This window comes from Emydura macquarii, unplaced genomic scaffold, assembly GCF_026122565.2.
Source record: "Emydura macquarii macquarii isolate MOO-44397 ecotype Brisbane River unplaced genomic scaffold, CSIRO-AGI_Emac_v2 contig_1305, whole genome shotgun sequence".
In the NCBI taxonomy this organism is placed as follows: Eukaryota; Metazoa; Chordata; order Testudines; family Chelidae; genus Emydura; species Emydura macquarii.
The window spans coordinates 409,927-421,421 of record NW_027131442.1 but is presented as its reverse complement, the minus strand read 5'-3'; the positions used below and the strand labels follow the sequence as shown (position 1 = coordinate 421,421).

At 45.2% G+C, this 11,495-nt stretch overlaps 1 protein-coding gene and 1 pseudogene across 1 annotated transcript; both read left to right on the top strand.

Annotated features, from left to right (window-relative positions):
* The first annotated feature begins 2,124 nt into the window (after positions 1-2,124).
* LOC137154842 (olfactory receptor 5AR1-like) lies at positions 2,125-3,084 on the top strand. Its single transcript, XM_067550691.1, has one exon. It carries the CDS (start codon positions 2,125-2,127, stop codon positions 3,082-3,084), a length of 960 nt encoding a protein of 319 aa, XP_067406792.1.
* Positions 3,085-5,411: 2,327 nt separating this feature from the next.
* On the top strand, positions 5,412-6,170 carry LOC137154841 (olfactory receptor 5T17-like; annotated as a pseudogene).
* The last annotated feature ends 5,325 nt before the right edge of the window (positions 6,171-11,495 follow it).

Genomic DNA, 11,495 nt, shown 5'->3' with positions numbered 1-11,495 from the left:
TTTTTGTGGGAATATATCAGTTTCAATGAAAATTTCACCAGGGAAGGTTTCTCAGGCTAAAGATGACTTTTCTGATCAAAACCAGAGCAAGAGAATGAGGCTCTTGCCAAATCTTATGGCAGGCACCTGGCAAATCAGAGACCTGGGTTGGTACTTGCTCTGCCTGATTCCAAGAAGGGACTTGCACCTGGTTTTCCCACATCTCAGATGAGTGTCTTAACCACTGGGCTGGGAGCTATCTTTGGGTTTTTTGTGAAAAAAATGTTGAAATGGATCACTTTTGTCCCAAGAAGAAAGGGGGAAAAATTGAAATCTCAGTATTTTTTCAGGATGTCTCTACCTCTATGCGTGTTAGATTCCAAGGTCAGCAAGCTGGCTAGTGGCAATGTGGTTTGTCCATCATCTGTAAAATGGGGACAATACTTGTCTCCTGTGAAAAGCACACGGAGATTTAGGGATGTAAAATGCTTTCACAAGAGTTGGGTCTTATCCGAGGAGAAATTAAGGGAACAGGGTGCATATAGTCTGGAGAAAAGAACCATCCCCAGATCCTATAAGGATGGTGACAGTGGTTGAGACAGTCCTAGTTATAAGAAAAATCCATCTTTCTGCCCATGCACTGCTGTGATGTAGCACTCAGAGGATGAGCACTCACTTACAGTCCTTGTCTTTGAATATCTGGGACTGTAGACACTGCATTTACAGTGGAAGGTTCACTCCCATCTTGACCTTAACGGTGATCAAGTCTGTTAATCTTCTTCACCTTGTGAAAGTTTAGGGGGGGATAGAAACCCTTCCTTAAAGGCATGGTGTTAGGGCCTATTTTCTTTTCTGACGGATTGAGGTCTTGGAATGTTTAGTCCTACCTGAAATCTATCAATTAATTTTGATGTTATTCTAGTTAATTACATACTTATGACCTGATAAGGACAGATTTTGCAGGTCAACAAAGTAAGCAAAGGATTAGATTCTGAATTCATTACTCATGCTGGATATCATCCTACTCCAGCAGCGGCCACCATTAAATTAAATTAAATGAGTCTCCTTTAGGAGGAGGGTTCTATTCCACATGAGCAAAGGGATAAGAATTTGGCCCAACATAAAAAAATCTATGAGAGCATGTCTGGTTTCTGAGTACCCTTCACAGGGAGATAATACTGGTGATTAAGGGAACTTTAATCTAAAGACGTACATGAACCAATGGTTGGATGTTCAAGCCAGACAAACACAAATTAGGAATAAGGTACAATTTTTTAACAGTAAGGGTGAGTAACCATTGGAACATATTACCAAGGAAAGCGGTGGATACTCCATCACTTGAAGTCTTCAGATCAGGATTGGATGCCTTCACAGAAGACATGTTTTAGTCAGACAATGGTCATTAGCTTCCATACAGGAATAATAGGATAGGATACTGTGGCCTGTTATACAGGAGATCAAACAAGATGATCTAATAGACTCTTCTGGCAGTGAAAAATGAATGTGTGTGTCTGTTGTTCATTAGTGTTATGTTACGTATATTTCTTCCTATCTGCGTCAGAGTCTTGGCAACCAATTTATAAACAGGGGACCACATCCCCTGCTGGTGGAAATGCAATGAAGACAACATTGTTTTGGCAGCACAGCATTTAATGCAGGATGTCAAACTGCACAGTGAATGCTCAAATCAGTTAATTTTACAAATGTCAGATGTGAACCTACCTGCTGATCTGGAGGAATTTAGATGTCCATTTTAGGAACAGAGCTTATTTTATTTCGCAAGTGTTTACAAATGAATATGCTTTACTGGGTTCATTTTCAATGATGCCTTCGAGGACTTCACAAAGCTTTTAACATTAGCGTTATCCTTAATTACTAAATACAAATCAAGCATGAGGAAAGACAGCCAGAATGAATACTGTCACAATTTAAAAAATAGTATATAAAGACATCTCTAAGTCAGAGAATAGAGAAGAAACTTCAGCCACAGGCAAGGTTATGCTGTAATGCTATGGGGAATATAGAAGAAACTTCACATGTGGTGTTGCTAACAGTTAGTGACAGGATATCTCTAGATGAACCACTGATCTGATCTGGTACAGTAACTCTTGAACTATGTTTCTCACTCCATGCAGGTAAAGCATCATGGAGGAGATGAAAGAGGGAAACCACACCATGAGGGTCACCGAATTCATTTTTGTGGGATTAACAGATAACCCAACACTTCAGGTCACTCTCTTTGTGTTGTTCTTGATCATTTACATCATCACCTTGGTGGGAAATCTCGGTATGATCATTTTAATTAGGATCAGTCCCCAACTTCACACTCCCATGTACTATTTCCTCAGTAGCTTGTCTTTCTTGGACATCTGTTATTCTTCTGTGATTGCACCCAAGACACTGGAGAGCTTCTTAGAAGAGAGAAAAGCCATCTCTCTGGCTGGCTGTGCAGCACAGTTGTACTTTTTTATAGCCCTGGGGACCACAGAGTGTTTCCTGCTAGCCGTGATGGCCTATGACCGGTATGTGGCCATCTGTAACCCACTGTTGTATCCAGTTATCATGGCCCCTAGGGTCTGCATCCCACTGGTAGTTGGGTCATATATCATTGGGCTGTTGCATTCCATGGTACACACAGATTTCACCTTCAGTTTGTCCTTCTGTGGCTCTAATGAAATCAATCATTTCTTCTGTGACATCACTCCTCTGTTCTCACTCTCCTGCTCTGACACTCACATCAATGAAGTCCTGCTTTTTACCCTTGTTGGCTTTATTGAAATTATCACTATTCTGACAGTCCTGATCTCTTACATTTATATCCTCCACACCATCCTGGGTATCCACTCTGCTGAGAGGAAGCTCAAAGCTTTCAACACCTGTGCCTCCCATTTCATAGGGATCACAATTTACCATGGGACGATTCTCTTCATGTATCTGCGGCCTAGCTCTAGCTACTCCTTGGATAGAGACAAGATCACTGCTGTGTTCTACACCGTGGTGATCCCCATGCTGAACCCCCTGATCTACAGCCTGAGGAACAAGCAGGTAAAGGATGCCCTGAGGGACTCCATTGTGAGGAAGTTGTTAAAAAAATGTGATTCCTAATATTTGGATAAAGCAATAATGAATGCATGGTGTAGAAGAAAATATCTGCCTTATTCTCTTATCTAAAGAATAAGGTTTTATACAAACCTAAGGGATTTAGGTGCTCAAATCCAGTGTATTTAGTCACCTAAGTCACTTGGTTTTAGGTAAATTTCAGCCTAAATTACCAGTTGACTAGTCCCCCCTTCACACAGATGTGGCTATGAATATCATAAAAACAATTCTTAATGTAAACAGTCTGTATTTTTATTAGCCTTATTGAAGTAAGCCATTGGCCAGTGATCACTAGTTTCTGATTTTTACAATAATATTTCATCCATTATTCATAACTACACAGCTTTGGGAACCTTAGAAAAATAAGAGATTCTGTGGATTTAAATTAAAATTTGAGACCAGAGTGTCTAATGACACCAGCCCATTCATTCTGTAAGTGGAAGGTTAAGCAACTCTCTGGGAAGGCTGACACATGCACAGTTTAATAGAGCTGACTGGAACCCAGAATTCCTCTTCTGTGAGAAATTCTGAAAATTAAAATAAATTGTTCCAAATCAGAACATGTCATGTCTATAAAATCTAAATTGTCTCATTTGGAGAAGATGGAAAAATTTGGACTCATCTTTACCAACTAGATTTTTCTGTTACAGAATTGAACAGTCAAAACATTTAGATCCCAGAGAGTGACCATCTGTGGAGTCAGGGAACCTGCTTGCACATCTGGCAGGGGTGGAATAATCTGGCAAGCTGGTCTGTGTGACCAAATTCACCCCTGTATTCACACCCCACACACTACTGTAATAATCTTTGTACAAAATATGCCTTGTGAGGTATCATTTGAAAACTAGTAACTTGGTGATCAATAATATCATGGTGAAATGTATGCAGCAGTATTATGTGTTAAGTTATGAACATAAGCTGAAATCATGACTGAAGTGTGTTTACCAGCACAACTGGGAAGTGAGTAAACCTGTGTCTCAAAGGCAAAGGACAAGTTGACACCCCAGACAGGTGAATTCAAAGCTGATGGACCATCATCTATCAAGTGGGCATTCTTTGGCAAGAAAATGGAGCAGGAAGAAATAGGTCTGCATCTTAAACAACCACAAAAAAACCCAATAAAAAACAAAAAACTCTTCCCCAACAAGACTCCATGTTGCCTTGCTCTCAGCTGGAAAGAAGTTTATCTAGGGGTCACTCTCAGAAAAGTGCATTTCAAAGGGTGACTGAACTATACAAATTAGGGGCAAAAACACCTCAAGTTCTCTCTCTCTTTTCACCTAAGAAGACAAAAGAAACAGCTGTTGGACCTTGGGACCAGATCCTGACCTGAAACTTGGTCAGCAATGCTATTGAAAACCCATGATAAGATTTTCACCTTAAACCAAGGCTTGTTTGTTAAGTTTAGTATCAGGAAGCATTCTATCTTTATTTTTCTTGTAACATTTTTTACTTTAATGTCCCTTTACTTGTACTCACTTAAAATCCTGCCTTTTGTTGAAAAAACATACTTTATCTCAACTAATCAATCAAGTGTTGTAAATTGTGGTTACTCCATTTAGGGTGACAAGCTGTTGTATATAGTTTCCTTGCAAGGACAGTGGACCTAAAATATCTCAGTTGTCCAGGCGAGATCTGGACAGTACAGAGCACACATTTTTTTGAGGGAAGTGTGGGGGGGGGGGAAACTTGGGACTGGGAGTGTGTTAGGGTCACACTGCAAGTAATAGCCAAGGCTAGTGTGAGCTAGAGTGCTGCTGATATCTGCTGACTGGCTGTTGGGATCAGAGCTGCAGAACCAGAACTGTGGCCATATACAGACACTCAGGGTGTGATCTGAACGCAGGTGCCTGTTTGTGAGTGACCCAGGTGGGAGCTGTAGAAGCAAGGCATTGTGAGGAATCTTGTGAGGTTTCAGGGCATGGGTGACACAGTCCATCGCTGATCTTGGTTGCACTGCAGAGTATCCTAGCAAGCTTGGGATATTGAACGGTCAGGGAGCAAAGAAACCCAGTCACTTGAGCGCAAGGCTTGAAGCCTGTGAACCAGCCAGCTTGGTAGTGGGCCATCTGTGCACCCTTCCTGCTTCTGACTGAACCTCCACAGGGAGAGAGTCACACAGCCAGTTTGCCAATGGCACAGAATGGTCATGTTGAACTATTCACATCCCATGCCACCATCCACGTCATGCTGCATGCTTCTGGGTGCAGATCTATCTGATTGCCAGAGGGAGTAGAAGGTGACAGCTTAACAGGGAGACATTCAGTGGGTGGCGAGATATGGGGACCGCTGAGACTATAGCATGACATAGTCTGGGCTGGCACAGTGCGTCCATGGTCCAAATTGCATCCCAGGTTATCTCTTCCACTGCTAAGCCAGTGAACAGCAAACCCCTCCAGGCTCTGTTCACTTCTCCATCAGCATGCAGAGGCACACCCAGCAAAGTTACATGAAGGCTTTCACAGCCACTCATGAACTCTGTAGGAACCACAGTGTTTTCTGCTGGCTGCAGTGGCCTATGTATGGTATGTGGCCATCTGTAACCCACTGCTCTATTCAATTATCATGTTCCCTAGGCTCTGCATCCTTTGGTAATTGGGTCATATACAATTGTCATCTTGCATTCCATGTTACATACATATTTCACGTTCAGTTTATCCTCCTGTGGCTCTAATGAGATCAATCATTTCTATTGCAATATCACTCCACTGTTATTGCTCTCCTGCTCTGACACCCGTATCAATGAACTCCTAACATTTAATAGCACGACTTACTGAAATAAGCACTATTCTGACAATTCTGGTCTCTTACATTTACATCCTCACCATCATCCTGAGGCTCCACTTGACCGAGAACAGAAAGAAATCCTTCTCCAGCAGCTCCTCCCACTTGACAGCTGTCATCATCTTCCATAGGCTGATTCTTCTCTTGCATTTCCGACCCATGCCCAGCTACTCCCTGAATACAGAGACAGTTATTGCAGCATTTTATTCAGTGGTGATCCCCATGCTGAAACCCTAATCTACAGCATGAGGAAAAAAGATGTGAAGGATGCTTTGATCGAATCCAGACAGAAAATTGTGCATGAATAATTTTAACTGTTAATGTGATGAGGTTATTAACATGTCGGCAAACACTAACCCCTTCAGTATATTTGATTTATTTATGTAACAACTACTCTGTTGAATCTTTATGAGATTAACAAAGCAATCAGATATATACAAATGACTTCAAAGACCATATATATCAGATTCTCATCAGAATTGTGGAGTTTGCAGGCTTGTCCAGTCCTCTGGTGTACATCCAGAGACAGCTCCATGAGAGGGTATTTCAGGGCTCCTGGAGAGGTGCGTGTGTAGTGGGAGGCAGTATTTGGGTGTGGTGGAGGAATATGTGTGTGAACTGGAAGAGATTATTTGGGGGGTGCAGGAGGGATATGTGAGTACTGGGAGGGGGTATTTTGGAGGTGCTGGAGGTGTGTGTGTTTACTGGGAGGCATGCTGGAGGGGGTGTCTGTGGCCTCACACTTGAGGTTGGGGGGCAGTGTTGTGCCCCCTGTCATGGTGGTAGAGGGGCTGGCGCAGGCCTGGGACACAGTGCAAGATCTTCAGTCAGCACCACCCTGTGGATCTCTCCCTCCCCCAGAGCAAAGAGCCAGGGTCGGACCCTGTCATCCTCCTGCCCAGCCTCTGAAGCCCTGTGGCGGGGCAAGCGGCATGGCTGAGAGGTGCTTGGTGGCTCTGCTTACCTGCAGAGCCGCCTGGGCTGGGCGGGATCTGGCAGTTGCGGTGCAGGGGAGGCATCAATCGGTGTGCTGAGATTGCTCAGAGACCGGAAAGCAGAAGGAGACTGGGCCTGCCCCTGCCCCTGCCCCATGTGTTTGCAGGGCTACATGGAGTACTTATGAATGCCAGATGCCATATGTTTTCAGCAGTTGCCGGTTGCGGTATTTTAGCCTTCTTGTCAAACTTGACATCCAGCGCAAAATAGTCTAACCCATGACTGCTTAAAGCCACAGCAACCTGCATTCACAAACAGCTCTCTTCCCCAGGAAACCTGTGGAATTGGCAACACTGCTGGAAAGCCCAGAGGCGCACCACCTTGACTGGGCAGGAGGGGCTCAGCGCGAAAACCCCTGAGGAAACTCAGGCTGACTGGGCAGGAGGTGCTGGGAGGAAAAAACACTGAGGAGATTCAGGCTGATTGGGCAGGAGGCACTGGGCGGGAAAACCCCTGAGGAGACTCAGGCTGACTAGCAGGAGGCCGTGGGTGGGAAACCCACTGAAGAGATTCAGGCTGATTGGGCTGGAGGTGCTGGGAGGGAAAACCCCTGAGTTGACTTAGGCTGACAGGGCAGGAGGCCCTGGGAGGGAAAACCACTGAGGAGATTCAGGCTGATTGGGCAGGAGGCACTGGGCGGGAAAACCCCTGAGGAGACACAGGCTGACTGGCAGGAGGCTTTCCATGGGAAAACCTCTCAGGAAACTCAGGCTTACTGGGCAGGAGGTGCTGGGCAAGAAAACTCCTCAGTTGACTCAGGCTGACTTGGCACAAGGTGCTGGGTGAGAAAAGCCCTAAGGAGATTCAGGCTGACTAGACAGTAGGCGCTGGCCGGGAAAACCCCTGAGGAAATTCAGGCTGACTGGGAAGGAGGCGCTGGGCAGGAAAAGCACTGAGGAGACTCACGCTGACTGGGCAGCAGGCGTTGGGTGGGAAAAACACTGAGGATTCTTTACGCTGTTTGGGCTGACTAGGCGGGAAACACCGGAGCACCACCCATCACTGGGCAAGAAACACTGTGAGACAAATGGAGCACAGGTCAGCACTTATATGACATGAAGTGGTGGGTGGGAAATACCTAAAACAGTTTCTGCTGACTGGGGAAAAGGCCCTAAGTAGGAAAATCCTGCAGTGGCCTGAGCACACTGGGCAAAAGCAGTTCATACTGAGTAGGCAGCTGGCTCTGAGTTCTACTGCAAGCTTTCCTGCTGCCTGCAAGAGATTGGAGCTTAAAACTAGGAGTTGGGGTAATATGAAAGAAGAGGGAGTACCTTGTTCAGTTAATTTCAATTTATCTTATCAATGTTATGTCTAGGAAGCTCACACCTAACCAGCTTCACTTCTCTCTCTTTTTCTCTCTCTCTCTCACACACACGCTTTCTAGCCACAGAAAACTAAAAAAAGGCCAAGACAACAGAAGCACCAAAACAACTGCAGGAAAAGACAAAAAAAAAAAAAAAAAAAAAAAAGAGAGAGAGAGAAAGAATGCACACAATGCACTCCTTATAAGGAGGGCTCAGGACTGAAACTTCTCAAAACAGCTTTAATAGTCCCTGAGGTACCAGGTAAAACGACCTCTCTATAAACAGAGAACAAGGTCCACTCCTTGCCAGAAATGCTTTCTGTCTCTGTTCCGTACCTGAGGATCAGCGACCGACCCCTTTAAGAAAAGATGAAGTCTGGATGGGATTAAGCTCTTTAGGTCTTATGCCTAAAAATTCCCTGTGCTATAGATTTTTCCCTGTAAGGAGGGTGCAGGTCTCCCCTTCCTAGAATGTCTTCACCTGCTGGCACATGCTGGCAAAAGAGACCACTGTCTACTGATAGAATGGAGATCTCTCCTTTTCAGTGTTTCTAGCTATGGCAAACTGTAGTGTCCCCTGCTTCAGGGCCACCCTATAAGAAGGGTTCGGGTCTCTCTCACAATGCGTATTAAGCCATAGGTCACTTAGTCATGCCAGGAAAAATGACTGCTCTGGAACCAAGGTGTAAGGTCCTATAGCTCCCATTTTTAAACTAAAGGGGCCTTTTTGCGCCTGTGGAAGAGTGACCACACTTGAAGAAGTGTTAAGACTCTATTGCTCTAAGTCACATTACATTCCCCTGGAAGGATTTCTACATGCCTTTTTGGATCCAGGCTTCTGCTGCATGCTCTCCTTCCTTCTGCCACAAGACTGCTACAGACAACTAGGAGTTGGGGTAGTATCAAGAATGGGCAAGTAGCTCATCCATTTAATCTGAATTTACCTTGTAAGCCTGGTGTCCACTGAGGCCACACTTAATTCGCTTCACCTCTGTCTTTTACTCTCTCTCTTCTTCTAGCAACTCAAAGGACAAACTGGTCAAGAAGACAGAAGCACCAAAGAAACTGCAGGAAAAGAGAAGGAAAGGCCAGTGAAAAACGACGCACACATTGCACACATGGCCCTCCTTGTTGTGGGGGCTCAGCATACCCACGTGTCCTCATAGATGTAATCCCCCTTGAGGTACCAGGTAAAAGGACTTCCCCAGAAACAGGGATCAAGGTCCATTCGTTGCCAAGAGAAATCCTTTATAGGTCCATTATGTATGTGAGGCGGAGCGGCCACCCTTTAAAAAGAGTTGAGGACATTATGGCTTTCAGCACTTTAGGACTTAGCCTTTAAAATTCCCTCTCCCATTAACTAACTAACGCTATTAACTAACTAACGCTATTAACAGGACTGTGTCACAAGCAAGGGGTGTCTTTTTTGGTAAAGTTTAGGGGGCACAAAGTTGTAACTTTCTTGGTGGGGTAGGAAGGGAAGTCGGAAAGGCTGTCGCTGTGGATGGTGGAGTTAATGGTAATGGGAGACTCAGCAAGAATCCAGTTCTGAAAAAGGCTAGAAATGAACAGGTGATGTAGGGACTCCTTTCAGATCCTCACTACCATGTACTCCTGGATTTTTTGGTCTTTGAATTGAAATCTTATTCGTGACCGACGTATTTGCTGTGTGAGCCAGATGGAACACGGTATGGCGAAGGGGCAGCCATTAGGGGTCAGTGGGGGCTGTCACCCATACTTCTGCATTCAACCCTCTCAAAGCTTTTTTGGCTGCTTTTGTTTGTATCAGATTCCCACATACCTGTTGGGTCCCATCGGAGGCAGGAAATGGCCTGCTGCTAATGAGTGCCTGCTGGTCACATTTCTCGGAAGGCAGCTATTCTCCATGTCCCAGCCTTTGGCTTGTGCTGCAGATTGCTACATTAACTTCTTTTTTGAATGGCCCTGTTTAGAGGCAGGGTATTAAGGAATGCGGCCAGATGCTAGGATCTTCATGTTTTTGAAGCCGCAAAAGAGAAAAGAAAGGCAAAGATGTCACGGTTTGTGGCTATGGGAGAGGCAGCCTGCCTGGAAGGGGACACTCCCCTCCCCCACAGTACAGACTGTATTAGAAGATCAAGCACAGCCGAGCTAGTTTCTTTGCATCACCACATCAGTATCACTACTCCTCAGGATCACCACTGAGATCCCAAACGCTTCTGCTCCTCTCTGACTATCTCCCGCTTTCCCACCTCTATGCTATCAACAAAGGAAATACCTCATCTCCCTCTCTGCTCTCCCAGCTATGCTGCTAACCCTCACCCCAACCCCTCTCTGCTCCAGCTGCGTAGCACTCCCCCACCACTGCTGTGCCTTGCCCCCTCTTTCCAACTGTTGATACTTCCCTCCCCACTACGATTTGCTGGCAGCTCCCTGCTGCTCTCCCTGGCCCCTCGCTGCATTCCACCAAAGCAGTCAGGCAGATGTTTACATTTCATTTCTGATTGTTCAGAAAATCAACAGTAGCTCATTTCCTGTAGAGAAGTTGTTTTTCCAAAGTCATGAACACATTAAAAAAAAGCATAAAATACTCAGATAGGTCAGCAGTACTGTCCACATGTGTTATTCCAGGACGGAATCCCACTGATAAAACCCTGATGGCCAGATTTTCATTTACACTCTGGTCCATTTACTTCCCCCTCTGGCAGGCTAAAAAGAGGTTTACAAAGAACCAGGCTTTGCCCACTGCCCCAGAGGTGTTCATGTAGATCAGGCCCCAAGCCTGATCAACTCTTCACTTGTAGAGACTCCAGAAAGATGGTGAATGGGGTGAGGGTTAGGATTACACTGCTCTACAAACACCTCGTAACACAGCACCTATGCAAACAGCTTCAGGTTTGGCTTCACCACAGAAGTGCCATGCAAACATACCAGGCAGAGGCACCTATGTGAACTGGGAAGCTCGAATGAACAAAATTCCTGGTTTCTCCTGGCACCACTTCTCACTACAGTGCATTGACCCAGATAGAGTCACAGCAAGGAGGGCCAAAATAGGATCATTGTCGGCAAAGGGCGTTTCCTAGCCATGCTTCCCAGGCAATGGGCCTCCTGTAGGGGAGGCTCCCAGGTTGATTCGACTCCGTGCTCTGGAAGGTTCTGTGATGTCTCTGAAAAGTGCATATTTCTGTTTCACAAACAGCCGTCATCTTGGACACCCAGGCAGGGGATGGCTATTTTATTGTTTATTTATGGCCTCTGTTTATCTGACCCCCACATTTAGAGATGCCAGGGTTTTTTCCCCCTCCTTTCTTTTGTATAACTCCGGGTTTGGCTGTTTGTAAATGTTGTCTCTTTA

Excerpts from the sequence above, each read along its gene's own strand:
- LOC137154842 (XM_067550691.1), top strand. The coding sequence starts at position 2,125 with ATGGAGGAGATGAAAGAGGGAAACCACACCATGAGGGTCACCGAATTC.